General features: G+C 42.9%; 2 protein-coding genes across 8 annotated transcripts in view; one reads left to right on the top strand and one right to left on the bottom strand.

Moving 5' to 3' along the window:
• The window catches only part of ppfia4 (PTPRF interacting protein alpha 4), a 56,971-nt gene extending 39,959 nt beyond the window's left edge, over window positions 1–17,012 (top strand). Inside the window, exons 7-31 of one of the 7 annotated variants that reach the window (XM_046384196.1) lie at window positions 2,707–2,928; window positions 3,462–3,596; window positions 4,414–4,548; window positions 4,996–5,079; window positions 5,848–5,979; window positions 6,134–6,196; window positions 6,615–6,706; window positions 6,808–6,937; window positions 7,426–7,622; window positions 8,328–8,556; window positions 8,658–8,693; window positions 8,779–8,900; window positions 9,123–9,238; window positions 9,341–9,422; window positions 9,557–9,638; window positions 9,800–10,000; window positions 10,571–10,633; window positions 10,964–10,990; window positions 11,874–12,049; window positions 12,238–12,335; window positions 12,967–13,142; window positions 13,681–13,749; window positions 13,839–14,025; window positions 14,169–14,266; window positions 15,435–17,012. In XM_046384196.1, coding sequence (XP_046240152.1) covers window positions 2,707–2,928; window positions 3,462–3,596; window positions 4,414–4,548; window positions 4,996–5,079; window positions 5,848–5,979; window positions 6,134–6,196; window positions 6,615–6,706; window positions 6,808–6,937; window positions 7,426–7,622; window positions 8,328–8,556; window positions 8,658–8,693; window positions 8,779–8,900; window positions 9,123–9,238; window positions 9,341–9,422; window positions 9,557–9,638; window positions 9,800–10,000; window positions 10,571–10,633; window positions 10,964–10,990; window positions 11,874–12,049; window positions 12,238–12,335; window positions 12,967–13,142; window positions 13,681–13,749; window positions 13,839–14,025; window positions 14,169–14,227 — 2,913 coding nt within the window. In that variant the 3' untranslated portion in view covers window positions 14,228–14,266; window positions 15,435–17,012. The remainder of the gene's footprint in view (window positions 1–2,706; window positions 2,929–3,461; window positions 3,597–4,413; window positions 4,549–4,995; window positions 5,080–5,847; window positions 5,980–6,133; window positions 6,197–6,614; window positions 6,707–6,807; window positions 6,938–7,425; window positions 7,623–8,327; window positions 8,557–8,657; window positions 8,694–8,778; window positions 8,901–9,122; window positions 9,239–9,340; window positions 9,423–9,556; window positions 9,639–9,799; window positions 10,001–10,570; window positions 10,634–10,963; window positions 10,991–11,873; window positions 12,050–12,237; window positions 12,336–12,966; window positions 13,143–13,680; window positions 13,750–13,838; window positions 14,026–14,168; window positions 14,267–15,434) is intronic. The other 6 variants (XM_046384198.1, XM_046384199.1, XM_046384197.1 and 3 more) reach the window with 6 other exon arrangements.
• Window positions 17,013–17,104: 92 nt separating this feature from the next.
• On the bottom strand, window positions 17,105–19,551 carry myog (myogenin). The gene is made up of 3 exons (XM_046384204.1): window positions 18,865–19,551; window positions 18,086–18,185; window positions 17,105–17,966 (listed from the first exon to the last, which is right to left on the bottom strand). The coding sequence occupies exons 1-3, from the start codon at window positions 19,396–19,398 to the stop codon at window positions 17,848–17,850; spliced, it is 753 nt and encodes a 250-aa protein (XP_046240160.1). The 5' UTR covers window positions 19,399–19,551; the 3' UTR covers window positions 17,105–17,847.
• Window positions 19,552–22,793: the final 3,242 nt, after the last annotated feature.

Consider the following 22,793-nt stretch of genomic DNA (forward strand, 5'->3'; position numbering starts at 1 on the left):
AGCAGTGCAAGATCCACTTACTTTGGCTCCTATTTCTTTGGCTTAAGAATAGAGAAGGCAGAAATAACTGTCAGTATACAGTAGCTTTATTTAAAGGAATAATTAAACTTAAAAAAAAAAAAATCAATAACTTGCCATTAAGATGGAATGACAACTAGGAGAAGACTGTATCAAAGCACGGCTGCAGAGAGAGTGAGGGTGAAAAGATGAAGAGAGAGTTGCTGAGGGTACAAGCATTAGGAGCATAAATGTCTTATGGTATGAACAGTGTAAAATACACACTCTGCCAGGAAATACATCCATGACAGCCGCTGCCCTGCTAACATTCACTGCCCCCGGATGTTGCAACCAGCACTCTTTGTGGGATATTTACAATTGCAACACCGTACAATTATCATGTACTTTTCAGCAGGAACGGTTACCAAGCATGCCTTAGAGCCACGTCATATCTGATTGCTACACGTTGTCAGTCAGATGGGACTGTACAATACTGTTTCCAAAGACCCTAGGAGTAAATTTAATGAGTTTACATGGCTGAAGTGGAATTATGTACAACTGCACAAAACACCAGGTGTGTTTTAGTACACGGCTTCAGACCATTTGGCCCTATTTCCCCCAGTGTTTCATGGTATGTTTATGTTTCTGTCAGGTATTCATGAGCAGGCAAAATTGGAACATGAGGGAGCGGAGGGGGGTCCTGCTAACCTTGGCTGCCCACTGTGTTGCCTGTCTGTATATGTGTCCCCAAAGGTTTGTTTAATTAAGGCCCTGGAATTAACTGCATTTTGAGTTGAGAGGAATAAAGAAGAGAGACAAACATCAACAACAGCATGGCTGCCTAACCTCACACAACACAACTTCTTATGCATAAGACTCAATACTTTTTTATCTAGGTCATCCAACTTTATCAGTTCTGCAACAACTCTCAGTACTCTCCACCCAAACCATTCATATTTGTATACATGCTTCACTTCTCAGAACAAACACATTTGGGCATATAAAATGTTATAAAACATTGGGTATATATATATATACAGGCATGTGAGAAAATTAGGACACCCCATTAAATAATCAGCTCTTTATTTAGAAATGGTTCACATACCAATATCCAGTCATGTTTATATGTATTTTTCAAAAAGAAAGTGATTTGATTGCAATTTAACAACAAAAATGAACATTGTTTGACAAATCCAAAAAAAGAAAAAAAATAAAGTATGTATTTTAATGGAGGAAAAAGTTAGGACACCCTACCCCCTAATAGCTAGTGTTGCCCCCTTTGGCTGATATAACTTCAACGAGACGCTTTTTGCAGCCTTTTACCAGTCTCTGACATCGATCAGGAGAAAGTTTGGCCCACTCCTCAATGCAGAATTCTTTTAGCTGTGAGATGTTTGAGGGGTGTCTTGCATGTGCAGCCCGTTTCAAGTCACCCCACAGCATTTCGATGGGATTAAGATCAGGGCTTTGACTTGGCCATTCCAGGACTCTCCACTTCTTCTTTTTTAGCCAGTCCTTGGTGGATTTGCTGGTATGCTTTGGGTCATTGTCTTGTTGCAGTATCCAGTTACGCTTCAGCTTTAATTTTTTGACAGATGGTTTCACATTTTCTTCAAGCACCCTCTGATACACAGTAGAATTCATGGTAGATTCTATGATGGTGAGCTGGCCAGGTCCTGCTGCAGCAAAGCAACCCCAAACCATGACACTGCCCCCTCCATGCTTTACAGTTGGTATGAGGTTCTTTTCTTGGAAGGCTGTATTTGGTTTACGCCAAACATGTCTTCTGTTCTGGTGTCCAAATAATTCAATTTTAGACTCATCTGTCCAAAGAACCTTATTCCAGAAGTCGTGGTCTTTGTCTATGTTCTCTCTGGCAAACTTCAGTCTGGCCTTGATGTTTTTTTTAGAGAGCAAAGGTTTCTTCCTTGCACACCTCCCATGCAAGTCACACTTGTGCAGTCTCTTTCTGATCGTAGAGTCATGCACTTTCACATCGACAGTTGCCAGAACCTGCTGTAATTCCCTTGATGACACTTTAGGATTTTTCAGGACCTCTTTGAGCATCTTGCGTTCTGCTCTGGGGGTAAACTTGCCCGGACGGCCAGATCTTGGCATGGTGGCAGTTGTTTTGAATGTCCTCCACTTGTAAATAATTTTGCGAATGGTGGAATGGCTGATGTTAAATTCTTTTGAAATCTTTTTAAATCCTTTACCAGACTCGTAAGCGGCCACAATCTTCTTTCTGAGGGCATCAGGAAGCTCTTTAGACCTCACCATGGCGCTCACCTCAACATCTCAACTGTCAGGGCCACACCAAACTAAATCTGAGGTTTAAATAGGGCAAGGCTCCATTCAAATGCTGGGTAACGATGTACTAATCATGTGCACCTGACGTGATGCACCTGTTTGGGATTTTCAACATTTTAAGAGGGATAATATAGGGGGTGTCCTAATTTATTCCTCACCAGAAATTGCATTATTTTTTAATTAAATTTTACAGAAAGTTTTAAAAAGGCTTTTCTTATTTTTTTATTGTTTAGTTATATTACTTGGATCCCTGAGTTTAATTAAAATTGACATTAACTACCCATATGTCCAAATATATTTTAAAATACACAGGATTTCATAAGATGTCCTAATTTTTTCACATGCCTGTATATATATATATATATATATATCCATTCATTCCGGGTGTCCATCTCACAGAGACTGCCCAACGGCTCTATAGACGCCCACGATGATGGCAGCCGGGTGTCTGAGCTTCAGGAGCTGCTGGATCGGACCAATAAGGAGCTGGTCCAGAGCCGCGAGCACTCCACCGCTCTCAACAGCCGTATAGCTGATCTCGAGGCCGAGCTCGCAAATGCACGCAGAGAACTGAGCCGCAGTGAGGAGCTGTCAATCAAACAGCAGAGGGAACAGAGAGAGGTGATGGAAAATATGCTTTTGTTTTGAGAGTAAGCGCTGAGAGCAGGGGAGCTAACAAAACTTTGAGCTCTTTTAAGTAAAAAAAATAATGAAATTCAAAAAAATTCAACATTGTGCAGTTTGGTGAATAAAAAAACACTTATATTTTAAATGTATATATATATATATATATTATACATCATATATTAATATGTCTATATTAATAGATAATTTCATCATTATTAAAAAAAAAAACACGCCTTGAGTATTCTCACCCCTACAGAGAAAGACTGGTCAGACATGCACCATATCTCTTTGTGTTATTAGCTCCTCAAAGGAGGTCATCAGTTTTCGGTTGTCTCTTTGTCAGCAGGCTTATGGGAAAAAAAACCCTGGCCTGATTTTAAGAAAACTTATTTCAAGGGTGTAGCATGAAATCATAAAATTGGGGAATTTGTCCATAAATATAAAGTACACTGGCACACCATGCACATTGTTGCAGGTTTTTCTCTCATGCTTTTCTTGTTGTTGTTGCTGTGTGTCTGCACTCACAGAGAGAGGACATGGAAGAGAGGATAACAACATTAGAGAAACGCTACCTGGCTGCTCAGCGGGAGACCACACACATCCACGACCTCAATGACAAACTGGAGAATGAACTGGCCACCAAGGACTCACTGCACCGGCAGGTAACGTAGCCTGTTTCACGCATATTTCTTGGTAGGTTACTGGAATAATCTTTTATTCACTGCCCATGTTTTCAAGCCTTCACACATGCAGCTTCATTCATAAACATTTTTGTCTTACATTGTTTCAGACATGCCTTGGTGATGCCTTAATAGATGGATAATGGATAGTCGATCAGATGGTAATAATAATTTATGGATGCCAACCACCATAAAACTCAACAGAAAAAGTTGAAAATGGGGCAAGGCCAGATGTGCACGCATATGGCAGAACACGTCTCTTGTTATTGTCAGTATTATTTACAGTTTTTAAAAACAACAACAGATATTAGTGTAAGACATTAGGGCTACATCACTGTCATGCACTGTCGTATTCTGCTATGCTCAGGCTTCCTCAAGTGTATTACAATCCTAATGTGTTGTTAAGTGACAGCAAATTGGCACATTTGTCTTTATGCAAGGTGACATACGTCCAGTCTGTTCTCTATGTGTCTCTCTTATATCATTTTAATACTTCATGCCAATGTCACTCCCAATAAAGCTGAGACAGGAATAAAATCAGAAAATCGACTGTGTTTAGAACAGCGTATGTAAGTCACTGAAGACTATTACAGTCAGTGGGTGAGTGAACATCCAAGTCAAAGGTTCATGTGTAGTTCAGGGTGAATCTGGGTTCAGATGGGGGATACCAGGAACATCCTCCATTTGTGCCTGTGTGTCGTGTTCTTGCTGCTCGCTGGCTGCACTACACTGATTACACCTCTTTTATGATCACACTAATGTGTGTGTGTGTGTGTGTGTGTGTGTGTGTGCATGTCAGAGTGAGGAGAAGGTGCGCCAGCTGCAGGAGATGCTGGAGATGGCAGAGCAGAGACTGGCACAGACCATGAGGAAGGCTGAGACATTACCAGAGGTGGAAGCTGAACTGGCACAGAGAGTCGCAGCACTGTCCAAGGTAACACACACACACACAAACACAACCATTTTTACATCACTTTTGAGAACATTACATACATGACTTACAGTCATTGCCTGCAGGTTTAACCTCCACCCGACCATAACAATAAACATTACTTGCCTAATCCTAACCCTTATCTCAACCTAACCTTAAAGCAAATCTTCACCCTAATATTTAATATTTACATTGTGGAGACTTGAATTTTATCCTCATAAGTAAGGCAGGTCCCCACGGTGTGATCTGTGAACAGATTTTTGTCCCCACAACTACAGGAATATGCATCCACATACACACATGTTAAGATGCAGCTGTGGAAAACATAGCAAAGCAAATGAGAAGGAACCATTTAAAGACAAAACACAAAAGCAGATACATACATAACCACAGTTACAGAACTTGTACATAGAGGCAGTTGTACTTACATGTAAGTGTCTCCCCCTGCAGGCTGAGGAGCGCCATGGCAACGTGGAGGAGCGGCTTAGACAGCTGGAGTCACAACTGGAGGAGAAGAACCAAGAGCTTGGAAGGGTGTGTTTTTGTGTATGCGTGTGTGTGTGTGTGTGCATATGTGCATGTGTGCCAGCCCTTCAGGGTTTTTCTGACCTCTCACTCTCTGTGTGTTAGTGTGTGTGTGTTTGTGCGTGTGTGTGGACTGATGCTTCACATTAGTTGGACGCCTCGACTCCTGGCTCTGCGCTCCCTCTGGCACGCATGCACATACACAAAGACACACACACAGGACAGACACACATATGTCGAGCTCTCCATTTTCCCGGTGCACTGTTGCATGAATTTGAACCAATTCCACATATCATGCTGCAACACTTTGCCCTCCCCCCCTCTATAAGACTGATTGGCTGCTATCTTTAGACTCTGAATAATTCACGCAAGGCTAATTTCTCTCTATCTCCCTGTGATTTCATGACTATATTTAGTCAAAGGAGCTCTCTGAGGATACAGATTTGTGTTTGTGTGTGTCTGTGTTAAATTACTTTAATGAAATTACTGCAGATTGCACATTAAGCAACACGCTTCCCATTTAAGAGAAGGCGTTTAACCCCTTTTCATCATCATGTAAATGACTGTAATTAAATCATTCTGTCTGCAAGATCCATTGTTGGGCAAGAAGACCTATATCTGGCAGCTGGTGATCTTGGGCTAAATGCACACTTCATCCTTTAATCCATGCAGAGATGCCTGATTAGCTGCATAAATACACCCAAATGGAGTCTGTGTCAAAAAGAAAATTTGATGATGTCATTCCCCTCCTTGTCTGACTCTCTCTCCGCTCATCAGGCTCGTCAGAGAGAGAAAATGAATGAGGAGCACAACAAGCGTTTGTCAGACACTGTGGATCGTCTGCTCACTGAGTCCAATGAAAGACTGCAGCTCCATTTGAAAGAGCGCATGGCTGCCCTGGAGGACAAGGCGAGGGCCGTGCACACACATTCATCTAAGCAGCAGCTCATATTTTTATTTTGGTTTTTTGTATTGCCTCACAGAACAAATGAATATACAGTCGCACATGTTGTACTTGAATCCCAGAGTTATTTTGACACAGTTTCACGATTTTCTTGTCTAGAACTCCCTCATTCAAGACCTCGAGAACTGCCAGAAACAGCTTGAAGAATTCCATCACACCAGGGTCAGTAAAACTTAATAATAAAAAATAAATAAAAATCACCTATTTACCTCCCCACTTACAACTTGGCCCACATCAGTCGAGGACTGTCACTAAGTACATGCACTTCTGTGATACTTATAATTGAATATTTCCTTTTTATGATAGGCTACTTTATACTTTTTCTCCACCACATTTCAGTGGAGAAATTTCAGAGTTAGATCTTACCTCACAAGTTAATACAGTGCATAAAAACCAATAATGCACCGATACTCAGAGCCTCCTCTTGCATAATGACTATCTCATTTTAAAAATAATATTTATACTACTTTTACTTCTCACTTGGACTTTCACTTGTAAAGAGAGTATTATTATTATAGCATATGTAGGCCTGTTGCTACTTTTACTTACACTACACTGCCTGTAATGCTCTCTCCCTCAGGAACGGCTGATCGGAGAGATTGAGAAGTTGAGAAATGAAATCGACCATTTGAAACGCCGCAGTGGGGCTTTTGGAGACGGAACTCATCCGCGGTACATCCAGACAAGCATCTTCTCTACACACACTCTCTCATATACATGATTTATAATGTGTTCACTATTGATGGTAAGCTCTTTTGTGTATATAATCTCAGGTCTCACCTGGGCAGCGCCAGCGACCTTCGCTTCTCCGTGGTGGAGGGCCAAGACGGCCACTACAGCACAACTGTGATCAGGCGAGCGCAGAAGGGCAGACTCTCAGCGCTACGAGATGACCCAAACAAGGTGCTACTAATGTTTTTATCAGGTTGAAACAACTGCACAGGTCCTCACATACACATATGCGAAGCAGGATGGCCAACCTGCAGATCGCAAGATCATGTGTCAACTATTATTCTAACCGCATACAGCTCGTCACCAACGCTTTATCCAAGTTCATGTCTGCTTTGCTGATTAGTGTCAGAGCTTGGCTGATGTATGATGATCTCCATGTCTAACTTCCGTACCATTCTCTACTAACCTCTCTGTCTCTCTGTCTCTCTTTCACGTGCTGCCATGGACATGCTGTCTGATGTAAGTTACCTGTTCATCCATTTCTTCTCATAACTGGCCACATACTTCCGCAAGTGTCATGTTGTATTTTTACATGTAAACATTTAATCAAAATTCAGGTACATTAATTAGTGAGCAAAATCTGATAAGGTTTTGTTGTGTTTCACATGCGGACTGTATCTGCACACTGTTTGTCAAAGCTCGTGCCTTCTTGTGTCCAGGTGTGCGCGGTGTTTGAGCAGGACTACCCATCTCTGCGCGGGAGCGTCAGCCATCTCCTTGGCAGCGACATCGAGGCAGAGTCAGACCTGGATGACGACGTCAGTTCAGCCCTTCTTTCCCCCAGCGGCCAATCAGATGCTCAGACTCTGGCTCTCATGCTGCAGGAGCAGCTTGATGCTATCAATGAAGAGATAAGGTGTCAAATCACAGGCACATTAGATTACAACACATGACAGTTTCATGATCCAGATAGATAACACAACAAATATTGGGGACATTTTGAACATGTTACAGCAAATACTGGTGCTGCTGTTCCCTCTTAATGCAAAGGATGAAGGCCTGTGGCCAAACAGGATGCACCAGAGCTGATAGTGGCATCACAGAGATGATAACTCATAGATAAGACGCCTCTCTCTATCGGGAAGAGGACTCTGTTTATTGTGGTTTACAGTAAACAAGGTCCTCTTGTGACCCCTCAGAATACGCTTCGGGTGAGGAGATGCAAAATAGATGATGATTATGCCGCAGAGGAGCCAGACTTCACTGAAGCAAGTGAAGATAATATCTTTGCTATATGTAGTATTTTTTTAATACAAAATTTGCTGGGATCTTTGCCTGATTGCATTTTTATGCAACTGTAAATGATAAATTAATATCATAATAAGTTGTGATTATTGTATATATTCACTGAATAAATGAGAAACAAGATAAATGCATAATAACATACTACTTTCAGAGAAAATCTCCATATAAATACTTTTTTATTGACTGAATTTCATTGATTAAAATAGAAATATGTGATTAATAATGCATTTTTTTTTTATTTTTAATTTTAATTAATGGATGAGATGGTCGGTATTCAAAGGTAATGCTGTATGTGTGCACTTTTGCATGCGTGCAGGATGATCCAGGTGGAAAGAGAGTCAGCGGACCTCCGTTCGGACGAGATTGAGTCTCGTGTGAACAGCGGCAGCATGGATGGACTGAATGTGACGCTTCGACCCCGGGCCCTGCCCACCTCGGCCACCGCCCAGTCCCTGGCATCGTCCTCATCCCCTCCGACCAGTGGTCACTCTACACCTAAACACCACTCACGCAACACCAGCCATCATCTAGGCATCATGACTTTGGTCAGAGAGCACAGACACTCCATCTGTCACACACACACAAACAGCAGTATTTTTATTGTAAAAGATGCGTGTGTGTAACTGTATGTTGTTTTGTTTGTTAGCCAAGTGACCTGAGGAAACACCGCAGGAAAGTAGCAGTAAGTTTGCAAACACAGCTGACACTTTATGGCTGCTTTGGTCAGACTTTGTGACTGCGCTGAGGTGCTTTTGTTCCTCTCCTAGTCTCCAGTGGAAGTGGACAAAGCTACTATCAAGTGCGAGACATCACCTCCATCATCCCCACGCAGTTTACGGCTGGAAACCAATTTCGCCCAGTTTACAGGCAGCCTAGAGGATGGACGAGGGTAAATACACACACACACACACACACACACCACAAGCAGCTCAGTGTGATAAATCAGCATCAGCACAGTCCACTTCAACTTTCCACCGACAAGTTTTGAGTGATCTTTGCCTTTGATCATTCACACAAAAACAACAGTTGCCTATCCAAGGCTGATGATCATATATTATGTTTGTAATAAAATGTATAAAATGTAGCGTAACACAACTTGCTCTGTTTGCAGCAAGCAGAAGAAAGGCATCAAGTCGTCTATCGGCCGATTGTTCGGGAAGAAGGAGAAGGGGGGTCGAATGGAGCAGAGTGTAGGCAGGGACGGACAGCCTCTACCGGCCGTATCAGGTCCCCTGCAGTCTAAATCCATCCAGTCACACTGAGCCACACTGTGTGAGACTCTATGAGAGTTACAGAGGTATGAATTAACATGGTTTTGGTGTATTTCAGACTTTGAGATGGGCATCGGTGACACTATGACTCTGGGAAAACTGGGCACACAGGCTGAGAGGGACCGTAGGATGAAGAAAAAGTAAAAGCTTCCTTTCTTTGTCTGACTTCATGTGCTTCTTCTCTCACTCCTGTCATATATATTTACAAAGCTTTTTCTCCAGTAATTCTCACTTCCTGCTCTCTTTCTCTGTTCATCTTTAATTCCCTCAATAGACACGAGCTTCTGGAAGACGCCAGGAAAAGAGGCTTGCCATTTGCCCAGTGGGACGGCCCTACTGTTGTCTCCTGGCTAGAGGTACACCCTAATCTACTTTTATGTCTACCAGCCATAAATTTTCACAAAACCTCCTTCTATCTCACTGTCTTTATATCAGAGATATGAAAAATGAGACAGGCCATTACTGCATTACTGTTTATGGTGCTAGTGATGTTGAGCGTCTTGACGACTCTTCCCAGCTGTGGGTGGGTATGCCGGCGTGGTATGTGGCAGCCTGTCGTGCCAACGTGAAGAGCGGAGCCATCATGTCAGCTCTGTCAGACACAGAAATCCAGCGGGAGATTGGCATCAGCAACCCTCTGCACCGACTCAAACTCCGCTTGGCCATCCAGGAGATGGTCTCCCTCACCAGCCCGTCTGCACCACTTACCTCTCGAACGGTAAAATAATACAGCAAATACACCTCCAAGATCATACATACACACGCATGTAAATGTGCAAATAATGTGCATATGTACCCACACAAAAATTCAATCTAGCTTGTGTGAATATGAACTCATTATCCTAAACAAAACACTGAAAAACCTGCACCGCAACTTCACTCTGCACCCTGCAGTGATGCCTCCTCACTCTTTTGGCTTTATTTGTTTTCTTTTCTTTTGTTCCTCTGTTCAGACCACAGTGGAGGATTGGTTTATGCCTTTCACCTCAAAATGATTTGCTCTTTTCTGCCGCCGTAAATTGCACCAGGTTCTGTGTGAAAACGACACACAAACTATGTCAGATATAGCAACAAGCTACCTGTCTGAAATGCACTCCCTCCCTTGGCAACACTCAACACAGTTTTTGTCTGTGTATGCGTATGTGTGTGTGTGTGTGTGTGTGTGTGTGTGTGTGTGTGTGTGTGCGTGGCGGGGTTGTTTAAAAATAAATGAGCGCATTCTTGGGTGTGTTTGTGTGTGTGTGTGCGTGTGTGTGTTTATTTGGGTGTGTTTTCGTTCTCTGAGCAGTCCTCCGGAAATGTGTGGGTGACTCATGAAGAGATGGAGAACCTGGCTTCCTCCACCAAAGCGGTCAGTACCATCTGGGTGCTCCCCTCCCCTGACACCCTCCCACCACACACTCTCACACACTCACACTGTCCCCACCGTGACACATTTGTCCTCTCCCGGAAGACCCCTATATCACACACTAATGCACTTTTGGATCTCTTTGCTGGTATTTGTATATGTTGCAAGCTGTGGTCAGGTGGTGTGTTTCTACAGTGAACTGATACAATGAAGGTACACTGCAGAGTAAAAGCTTTTGTATGTGTGTTTCTGAGTGTGCAACGTGTGTGTCTTTGGTTATCCAGCCTCTGTTTCTCTAACCTTGTAAATTGTCTCTACCACGCTGCCTCTCAGGACAATGAGGAGGGCAGCTGGGCACAGGTGAGATGACGCTAACATCTATCTGGACACGCGCTCAGCCCACGCTCATGACTAAACCACTTTTGTATTGAACTTAATAAAGATAAATTATGATTATGTTTGCATTCACCAGCAACATATTCCATCATCCCATATCTTAGCAATTTGCATGTTTTATCTGTGGTATATACACTGTCATGATGCACCTACGCAGGTGTTTTCGGTTCATCTACCTGATCAGAGCTCTTCTTAGCACTGTGGGAATGTAGCGACTGTGTTTCAGTGATATGTGTCTCACTACGGTCCTACTGGTTTTTGTTGCATCTGTCAGTCAGGATAACTAATGCCTCCTCCGTTTCCGTTTTTCACAGCAGATGTTTTGAATTTGACCTTGAAACCGAAGCAGCTAAATGTAATTCCGTGATTATTTACAGTATTTTATTGGAAGATTGGAATATTGTTTTTCGCTGATTGTGACATGACTAAATGTTGTCTGTGAAAAAGGATCTTTTGTTACACGGGGTTTATTAACCTTGTGCAATTTCCAATCAATCATGAGTGGACGTCTAATCAGAGAGAATGACAGAAAACACCTGTGTGTCCAGGCTGTCCTTTACACAGATATGAAGTGTTCAGTAGTGCCGATTTATCTTGAAATGCAGGAATATCATCCAGACAGGCAATTGAACAAAATGTAATTTTTAATATTTTTCACAGCAAAGCATAGTTTATCTTGTCTTAGCATGGCAAGGATAGGTGTATCATACAATAATGATTACTCGGTTACATTTAAGTGTCCCAGTAAGTGAAGCTGTCCAGTACCAGGGCCACAGTACCACAGGGAGCAGTCTCTCTGTTTTTCTGTGGCACAGATTAGTAACATTATGTCCTCCTCTCCCTGTAGACTCTGGCGTATGGTGACATGAATCACGAGTGGATAGGGAATGAGTGGCTGCCCAGCCTTGGTCTGCCTCAGTACCGCTCCTACTTCATGGAGTGTCTGGTGGATGCACGTATGCTGGACCACCTGACCAAAAAGGACCTGAGGAGCCACCTCAAGATGGTGGACAGCTTCCATAGGTCTGTAGCTGGGGCAATTATCTTAGCTGCTGTTTGATCAGCCTCCTGCTAATTAGATACATTAGCAATGGAGATGAGAAAGCTAATGATGCATACTGTATATGCTTGTGTTTTTCTATGTGCGTATTTGTGAGCTTGTTTGCTCTGTCATGTTTGTGTGTTTCTGTGTGTGTTTTTGTGTGTACTAGGGCTAGTCTGCAGTATGGGATTATGTGCTTGAAGAGACTCAATTATGACAGGAAAGACCTGGAGCGTCGGAGAGAGGACAGCCAACACGACATGAAAGGTACACTTTACACACACCCTGATACACACAGTGACAATAAAGCAAAAAAGCAAGCATGCACACACACACACACACACGTTCCAACACTCATCAAGCCAGAGTACCACCTAGTGGTTTTGCCTGAGATTGTCAATTTGGCCTGAGCACTGAAACAGCTGCACCCAAGACTGTCAAAAAGCCAACTGAAGCAGGCCTGCAATCTTATGATCCAAAGCACCACATACCAAGAGCAGACACACACACACACACACACACAGATTTAGATCCATCCAGCCCTTTCGCCCTTTTGACCTTGAGTTCTGCACATGAACTTGACTCAGCTGCCATGTCAGATCACAATCCTGCCCTGTTTACGCACACACACACACACACCGCCTGTTCCAACTTGGAAAGCTGGCTGACAGCTGTGCTTTAAATGAACAAAGGGAGTGTGCCAGTGAGTTGACACTATGTGGACATGCACATTATCTCCTTGTCCCTCTCTCTGTCTCTCTCTCTCTCTTTCTATTTCTTTCTAGCTCTCTTACCCAAAAACAAGTTATTCTCATTTGCTGGTAATGAAATGTGTGCTGATGTTGTATAACACTGTGTTACACTACCGTGACTCTGAGCACACTCTCTTTTACTTCAGACGTCCTAGTGTGGACCAATGAACAGGTGATCCACTGGGTCCTGTCCATCGGTTTGAGGGAGTATAGCAGCAACCTGTTGGAGAGCGGTGTTCACGGAGCCCTCATTGCTCTGGATGAGACCTTTGACTACAGCAGCCTAGCACTCATCCTGCAGATCCCTATGCAGAACACACAGGTGGTTACAAAGGGAGTCTGTCTTAATGAATTATCTGTGTACAATATGGACCGAAACTAAATTTGTATGAATGAGATTTGTTTTATTTTGAGGTCTAATATCCTACTCACTGAACATTTTCTTACTTTCTGAAACATATGGCCTTTTGCAACCAGTCTGTCCTCGGACAGTCATAGTTGTTGAGGTTTTTGTGATATTAGTTGATTTACCTTTTATTGACGCAGTGGTTGATGTGCAGTCAGTATTTCCTTCTACTGCCATCTGCCTGTGGTGCTAACATTTACTCCTGCTTCAGATTTTGTATCAGTTGTTCTCTGATCAAAAGGGCTCTGTTGTTCACATGAGAGAATTTCCTGGCTAGATTACTTGCCCACAGTTTCATATTTATAGATGAACATGAGGGTACTCTGCTGTGGCTGAGTACTTCCAGAGCTTTCACTGACTTTTTGCCATCAGTTCCTGTTAATTTCTGCCTCTTGTTGGTTAACCCACAGCTTCGCTATGTGTCCTGCTGACAGTGGCTGTGTGTGTTTTTCAGGCACGGCAGGTTCTGGAGAGAGAATTCAACAACCTGTTAGCCCTGGGGACCGACCGTCGACTAGAGGAGGTGATATATCAAGCTGCTGCCACGATCAAATACAGTATAATCGGAAAAGGGTCCATTGTCTGACTTTGCTTTTCTCCCTGGTCTTGTAGAGTGGCGATGACAAGCCTTTTCGACGCTCTCCATCGTGGCGCAAGAGGTTTCGGGCACGTGAGGGAGGTGCGGGGCTGGGCATGATGGCGGGCTCCATGGAAACACTTCCTGCTGGATTCCGCATGCCATCCATGTCCATGCCACCATCTGTAAATCTGATGCCCAAGAAACAGCTCCAGCCTGAAGGTATGTCACAATACTAACCAAACTGCTCAGTACTTTTCTGTCTATCTATGGGCTTCTTTGGGCTGGTCTGGACTGACTAACTGCATGCTGTGCCCTCTCTGTCCTGCTGTGCCCGAACCCCATCTGTGCCACATCCTCTCAAGCTCCTCCCCCGGCACCCCCGAGACTCGACCCCTCGGCTGTGCGGACCTACTCATGCTAACTTCTCTCTGCTTACTAACAGGAGTGCTAATGCTAACAGGTAAGCCAATACAACAACTACCTGAAACTGCTGAACTGAACAGATCGGTGTGCTTTTAACCAGCATTGCCCACTTGCGTGGCATGAGAACACAAAGGAATGTGGCACTGGAGTATTGGTGTTTTTGGCTGATCTGAGCCTTTTAGCTAGTGAACTATGTGAAAAATGTTGCTTGATGTGACAAACCCACAGAGATTTATCAACCAACTTTGCAGTCTGCCTCTGTTTTTTGAGATTTAACTTTTTATGCATGATTTGTTGTTTATTTTGTTTTAGTTTTCAGAATCTAGTATGTGGTGGCAGTCAGATATTTTTCTCAGGAGGTGGTTGAGACCAAAAGAGAGACAAAAGCAGAGTAAACACAGACTTCATCAGACACAAGCACGACTCCAAATGAATGCTAATGTTGATGCGTTGGCCAGCACTTTTGTCATAACAGTTTAATGAGACAATCAATGTTTTATGAAAAGACCATGAAAAAACATACACATATATAAGCCACATTGTTGCACTGGGTGACGTGTTCCTTCATTACATGTAGACGTTTTATTGTATTTTATTTCAACTCACTTCCTGTCGCCAAAAATGCTTACTAAAGGACAAAGGTTTTGAAGTTTCCCAACAGAAAATAGTCCCTAACAAATGCACTATGTTTCTCTATTTGTTTTAGGAAAATGTTTTTGTGTAATTTTCTGCAATTAAACTACCTTTTCGTAACCTGTTTTTACATCTTTAGTAGCAACCAGTGAACACAGAAGTGAGTCTGAGTAGCAAAGTTGATGACCTAACTCAATGCTAGTTAAAGGATTTTCATGGAAATTCTTGATAATTAGAAAAAATGCAGAATAACACCAGCCTTTTCCTTTAATAACTCATTTTGTTAGGTCTTATTAGAAATTGCCTGGAATCATTTATGTGAACGGCAATAATGATTACTCTGAATAATTGCACAGCTGTAGTTTTTGGTTCATTAACTCCACTCTTTGTTAACAGGTGCAGTGTAAGTTTTTAATGTGACGTGGTTTATAATGACACTTCAGAGAGTCTGTCACCGTTTTCATGTCATGCCATTTGATTTCCTGTTTGTCAAAGTAAAACCGACTAGCACGCAAACACGATCTTTCTCTTGGTTCTTTTCTCACTTTTCTCACCTTTTTTCTCTCTTCCAGTGCATTCTCATTACCTATATGGACACATGCTTGCGGCCTTTTGAGAGTGATATGCCAAATCTGGAGAGGGAGTCCTGGGTGCCACCATTTATCGCCCAGCCTCACCTCCCGCCCTTCACCTCTCACCTCTCCTTCGGACATGTGCAATACAGAGGCCAATTCTGACCTTTGAACTCTTGAGAGTGCTCATTGGCTGCGCTCGCTGCTGTAAAGGAGACTCATCCTCGTCTCTCCCAGTTCACCCCAGTGCTCCCAGTAGCCTTGTTGTTGTGGTGTTGTGCTCCTGCTCCCCTGGTCTCAGATGTGGGTTCTTGTTCTGATTCTTATCTCTCAACATGGCCAAGTCCAAACCAATCTTCCTGTGCCATTAGGTCCTAGGCAACACAAAAGTTGATGAGTGTAAAAAAACAAAAGATTTGAAGGCATGGTGACAAGTCATTGATTTGGATTTGGGAATAATGAATACTTGTATAAATGGCAGATCCCACTGCACATTGCCCCTCTACCGGTTATGCAAGGTATTACTCATTTATCGTCTCTGTACAGAAAATGGATGACTTATGTTTTTTATAGAAATATTATATATATATATATTGGAAATATATATGGAAAATAATATAATATAATTGCTGTATGAAACCCAATGCCCTGTATTCGATAGTGACTGTTCTCTCTCTCTTTCTCTTTCTTTCTCTTTCTCTCCGTGTTGGACCTTTGTGTGTCTTTTGCTGTATGCTGTAAGTGTGTGACTCGTTAGTGGGATGGTCTCGCTAAGGATGGGGTGTGTTTCTACAAGGACTCGTCACAGGTTCATGGGTCCAATTTCAAACTTCTCTCTTTGCCTATTCTCCTGTTCTTTCCTTTTCCCCTCTTCTTTTGACATTATGTAGCTGTTACCTCTCCTCTCTTCGCCTCTCTCGCCTTCAGTATGACACTATGTAGCCTAGAGTAGAGAGAATCCTTTAATATGAAGAGTGAGTGTGTGTGTGTGTGTGTGTGCGTGCAGGTGAGAGAGAGACACACAGATAGAGTGAGCGAATGAGTTTCTCTGCTCAAGACTTTTGAGAGGTTGCGTGTGAAAGGCCGACCCCAGCCGTGTGACCATGACGTTTCTCTGTGAATGGGTAGTGTGAACACTGTAGCTCCTCTCTGTTGATTCCTTGCTTTCTCTCAGATCAAACCGTAAACTGCTGCTCAACATCAGCCAATGATATACTCATAAAACTGCTCAAAGTGATGGACTCGTCTGATTCTCCTCTGTCACCACTGATTTAGTTGTCATGGAGATGTGCCAGTGAGCAGTCAGTACTCTTGGCTGACCAACTCCTCATCCGATGAGAACACAGCATATGAACCAGTGAAGTGCTGGATGGGTGTACAATCTTTTTTTTTTTTAATCATTATTATTATTATGTTATCGTTTTTTCCAAGGTGTCTAAAAGGTGTAATGTGCTATGTGGCAGCTATGAGTACTGTGTCTTTATTCCAGGTGTGAAACAATGCTGACAAATCAAGATTTTATTATTTGGCTATTTAAAAAAGTGAACTGTATTTATGACACTATATAGACATGAGTAAAGCTGTTTTTTAAAGATTTGGATGTTGTGTTCCTTTCACTGTAGTCAGAATATCTCACTGGGGGTTGAGGAAAGTGACAAAGAAAGTATGGAAAATGGTCTTTATTGCAAGAATTGGACAGAAAATATCACCTTTCAAAACATCTACAAATACACAACAATCTTAGTTATAAAAGTCAAAAATAAATTAGCAAAAAAATAAAAAATAAAATGGCAAAACCACTCTGTAGAAAAAGGGAACGTATTTACATCACTAGCATTCATAACCAGTTTAAATTAAGCAGATCTTGGTCAAAACTGCCATGGTACTTATTGGCCCCACAAATTATCTCATGATTTTTTTAAGCATAAAAACACACACAAATAGAATGAGAGAAGGTCAGGGAAAGGTTTCGAAAAAAGGAAAACTTAAATTAAGTAAGGAGAAAACCAGGCTTTATCATTCCTCTGTGGTTCTGTCAGACTGAGCCTGACAGAGATCCACTCTAGTAAATAGGTGTTGGGTTCATGCAGTAAAGTCCTCGAATCTCTAGTTAGACTAAGCTCCTGTGACTTTGACCGACAGGTCTGGACCACGGGATAAGGCAGGGAATAAAGGGAGTAAGGCCTCGCTGGGAACAGAGGAATTCAGTTTGGCTAGCAGACCCACTGATCAACAGAGTTGCAATTAAATAAATCACTGCTTTTAAATTTTAGTATAAGACAATCGGATTGGTAGAGATGGAAAAATAAATTCAATTGGTATTTAGGACAGGTTTTCAGCCCGCTTTGCCAATTGTCATTTTCCTTTTTGTCTGTGGCTCTCTGCGTGCCTATGGGTCCGCTGTCTGAAGGGCCTATTTGGAAATGTCCATAGGAAAGGTCACAGCACCGTCTGCTGCAGAGATGCTGTCCACAATGGAGGTCAGAGCACGCATGTTCCCCTGCTCTGGAGAGTCAGCAACACTCAGGAGATCTGCAAAATACCCAGGCACAAATTCAGCATCTGAGCGAGGTTACATGGATCTGTTTGCACCATCTAATGATACCCTGCATGCGTGTGTGTGTGTGTGTGTGTGTGAGAACTGTACTCACCCTCACTGCTGTAACTCTGTGTGCACTGCTCGGGAGTGCTGCTCCACTCTGGGCTACTGCAGCAGGTGCTGCCCGAACTGGGCTCACTTGATGACGACACCTGTGACCATGGAGATGCACACACAGAAGTTGCTGTCAGTCACTCTGTGTTGTGACACGGCACACTATGCCCCACACAGAAACACAGCACACACACACACACACCACCACCACCAATGCATCCTGTGGCCCCTCAGTGCACTCTCTTTTCGATCAGAAAAAGAAAGCTGAAAATAAAGGACTTTGTGTAACTATTTCACAGAGCCAGTCTTCATTAGATTGTGGACTTCATAAAGGTTTATTTTTGCGGCGAAACATGTCTCATCACCTTCAGATTCATGAAAGCTACATTCTGGCCCATTGCAACTGAAAACTGGATTATAATCCTTATAATCCTAACAATAGTAATAAAGACAATGTCAGGTTCATTCTATGCCTACAGAGTTATACACCAGCCTCCGCAGCTGAAACTTCAAATCTTAACCTCACTGATCAATTCTGAGTTTAGGGTGTATCAGTTCATCAAAGCCTCACATTGTCAAGAATATTTTTTCTTTGAACAATTTTCCATTTTTTTCCTATCTGGTGTCTCCCTTTTGCTACTTCACATTTCATCTTCAACATATTCTGTCTATTCACAACTAGTGCATTGCATCTTTTCTCTGTCTGTTCTTTCTGTTTACCTTCTGGCTGAATACCTGACTTTCTGCTTCTAATCATTACTCCTCTGTCCTACTTACTCTGGGTTGGGCCGCAGTGGGTCGGAAATGCAGTCCCTGCTGTCCAGTCTCAGTGTCCTGCTGGTTGAGGGAAGACACAAGGGCCTGCAACCTTTCAATATACTGGATGGCACTCCGCAAGATCTCCACCTTGGGCAGCCTCTGGTTTGGATTCATCAGAGTGCTCCTCTTCAGAGCATCAAAGGCCTCGTTCACCTTCTTCAGGCGCCTCTTCTCCCTCATTGTAGCCGCTCTCCGACGGTCCATGGTAACCGTCTTCCTTTTGCACAGCTTACAGGCCCAGGGCAGGCACTGGCCGGGGCAGTGGGGCTCGGAGTGAGGTGACAGGCTGGACGGAGAGGCTTTGTCCTCTGTTCCTGTCACTCCAACTCCAACACCTCCAGACAGACTCCCACACAAGCTCATCATGGAGTTTCTATCCTGGTAGGCACCTTGGTCATACGCCCCAGGCAGGCGAGAGGGGAAGTAGTTGTCCCCTCCCTCATAAAAGCGCTGATCAGGGAAGAAGTAAGGGTTGGTCTCAAAAAGCTCCATACTGGACAATGCTGTGGTCTGAAAGGGGACAAAGACTCCTGCTTCCCCTGGAACTGCTGTACTGTATGTGGTCTTCGGTCCGGTGCCTGGAGCGTGTGTGTCGGAGTGTAGGTGTATGAGGCTGTCTTGCCTGGGTTTGTGATGAGTGGAAGACGTGTGGAGAACAACTGGTGTGGAGCAACTGTAGGCTGGCATTTAAACCCCTCTGCCTGCTGCAGGATCACAGGGTTAAATTTAGCACGAGCCCCCAGAAACCTGACACGACGTTTAGCTGTTGCTGCACATCTACACTTCACATCTCTGTTGGGCCCTGCTCTCCAGGGCTTTAAGGCCCCTTAATGTGTGTGTGTGTGTGTGTGTGTTTGCATGTGCCCTTGTGTGGGTCTGTGCGCCTGTGCCCGTCTTAAGAGGCCAGGATATGATCAAGTTGCTGTGGAAATGGGAGAGATAAACTCGGATCAAAGATGTCTATCTTAATGAGCTAATCCCAGACTTGCGTCTCCCTCCATGACACCATACATGAATTCCCCTGCTATGGTGGGTGAAACAGTAGGACGGGCAGTAGAAACGGTCTGAAAACAGCTGTCACTTCTACTAGTAGCCAATGATAAGGAATGGCGAGGACTTGTTTGAATGTAGTTCTAAATGGGAAGGAAATGAGGCCAGAAATTGTTGTTTATTCGTAACTAGGTCACATATAAACACTTGTACTCTGCTGTGGATGAGCGTTCAGAATAATGAACGTGGCGGCTGCTAAATATGCAACATCTTAGGTGACATTAAAGCTCATGCCACTTTTGGGTCTTGGTTTTATGCAGTCACATTAATATCTACTGACTTTCCCTCTAACATGGTTGCACAGAGCGTTGCAAGGGACCTTCTAAGCTAAAGTTGACTCAGAGACAGACAGAGTACAGAACCAAGCTGACGCTAGCTCCCGTTACTCTCGGAAATCAAGGGACAATGATCAGACAACCACGCAGAGGCATGGCCTTCGTTGTCCTGACCTCTTCCAGTCAGTCATAGCGTTAGCCTAGCCACTGAGTGTTAATCCTTCCAGGACATGTTTCAACCTCATAGCTCACAAACTAATTTGGACGTGCTTCCGCTAGCATGGACAAACAGCCAAAACACACACTTCTGTCAGCAGAGAAGAGGCCTTGAATGACAGGCATAGTGTGAGTGTTAGGTTTATCTCTGTGATACCCATACCAGACAGGAAAGGTTTGCTGGAGACAGGGAGATTGTTCTGATTTGTGGCCATACTGCATAATGTATACAGTATAAAGGCATAATACTGCTAGTTATAAATCAAGTCAAGCCTGAGACATTTGTCATATGTTATCCTTTCTCTTTCTCAGAACCTCCTTCTTTCTCCTTTCCCTAACAGAGACAATAAAATAAAAACTGGACCAAAAGCTAACACATAGCTTAATTTTCTGTCTTAAAATTCTTTAAAAAATAAAGTTCTTTTAAGTTATTTTTCCTGGTATCATTCAACTGCGAAATGCCCAACAAGAGTCAGCAACAGATTATTAGGTGATTAGTCCGATTATGCATCTGTGGCAGCTCATAAAGTTGCTAGTTGCCGTTTGGTAGTGTAACTTACAGCACAATGTTCAGTTTTTTTGAAAGCATAGTTTGCAAGGGAAACTTCAGTTCCTCTGGGGTAATATTGGCCTCTCCCTGAAGACTGATGATACATATCTTAAACTGTTTTATGAGAACATTTTATTTTACCTCTGGAGCTAAATAAACTATTTAAAACCTCCTTGGTTCAGTTGAAAAATGCATTGTCAGAAAGCTGGAAACAGGGCTGTTTTTATGAGTTTAAATTAACTAAACATTAAATATACAGCGGTAATATTAATCAAAACATCATATATAGTAAAACATGGCTGGGACCACTTCACTGCAGAATGAGTACTTTTACATTTGATACTTTAAGTACATTTTGCTGATAGTACTTACACACTTTGACTGAATAAGGATTTAGAATGTAGAACTTTTACTTGTAGTGGAGTGTTTTCACAGTGTGGTATTAGTACTTTTATCTAAGTAACAGATTTAAATACTTCTCCTACATGTTTGAATTATGGGATGCTTTGCCGTCAGTGGTGAGAGAAACTATCCAACATTAGAACAAACAACTTGTTGATATAGACAAAGGGTTCAAATCTGGTACTGGGCAGTACTGGGCAGCAGCAGATTGTGGTCTAGTCGTGGGCTTCGGGCTGGAGTTTGGGGTCGAGGCAGAGCGCACTCGAGGCTTGGCGCAGGGCTGCGGTGGCCTGTCAGGTTAGTCTGTGATGGATAGTCACTGATGGTGGAGCCAGTACAAAGACTCCTGTGTTGTTCTCAGGGGTACAGCAGGGAGGGGGTCTGCAGTGTGTCAGAGTCACTCATAACCCTCTGTCATCTTAACCCATTGTCAGCAGAACGAGAGAACTTAGTGCATGTGTGTTGGAGTTTCAGGCAAACACTTGTGTCTTGTTTGGGGAACAAGTCCCCCTCTCAGCATTTTGAAGTGGACACTTGAGATGCAGTAAAGCAGGAGGAGATCGGGTGTTTATTTACTGTTTGTAGATATTATACATGCCGAAACTTCCATCCTAAGTGCAGTGACATTAAGCCCAAACTAATGAACTGAACAAATTACTGATCAACTCAAATATTCACTTTTGTGATAGATTGATCTCTCTTTATCGTTTCCATAGCGGTACTTTATATTTTAGCCGCTTGTACCTGATCACCCATAGGTGAGAAGCAAAATAAAAATGTTTTTAATATCTACAATCAATTGATGGGACAAGTATGTATCAAAAGAGAAAGCACATAAAGATAACTGTGTGATTTACAACAATAGAAGCTAAATAATTTACACATAATACATTTTGTATGTGTGCGCAAGAGTGTATTTGTGTGTGTTAATGTAAGTGTGCATGTGTGTGTGTAGCCAGGATTGCCCTGTCACTGAGAAGACTGTTCCACTGCTCCTCAGTGACAAGCAGCAGCAAATTGTTGGACAGCTGAGTTGGGGGGGAGGAGAAGGGGCGAGGGATCAGTCCTCCTCACCCCAGGTTAGCCTCAAGATCATGACTGACCTGGAGAGCTGTCATCTGAGTGCAGTCGGGAAATCTCAGATATGTAAAAGGAGAATAACATAACAACAGTGAAGGAGTGTTGTTTAAAGGCAGATAAACAAGGACTTCTATCCACTGAGACACAGTACATTGATAATATACAATAAGAAGAGGAGGGGATATATTTTACAGGCCCGCCATTTTCTTTAATATTTCCATGAAAGAAATATATAATTCGGTACATATTATATGGAATATAAAAGACAAAGTTCAAGGTTATGTAAGTTTGTTTAGTTGTGCTGAGTTTAAAAG

This window comes from Scatophagus argus, chromosome 3 (genome assembly GCF_020382885.2).
Source record: "Scatophagus argus isolate fScaArg1 chromosome 3, fScaArg1.pri, whole genome shotgun sequence".
NCBI lineage: Eukaryota > Metazoa > Chordata > Actinopteri > Scatophagidae > Scatophagus > Scatophagus argus.

Coding starts and splice junctions, on each gene's coding strand:
- myog (XM_046384204.1), bottom strand. CDS start 19,398: ATGGAGCTTTTTGAGACCAACCCTTACTTCTTCCCTGATCAGCGCTTT. Junction 18,186..18,864: donor CCACTGCGGCCCAACCCAGA/GTAAGTAGGACA, acceptor CCATGGTCACAG/GTGTCGTCATCAAGTGAGCC. Junction 17,967..18,085: donor ACAGAGTTACAGCAGTGAGG/GTGAGTACAGTT, acceptor GGTATTTTGCAG/ATCTCCTGAGTGTTGCTGAC.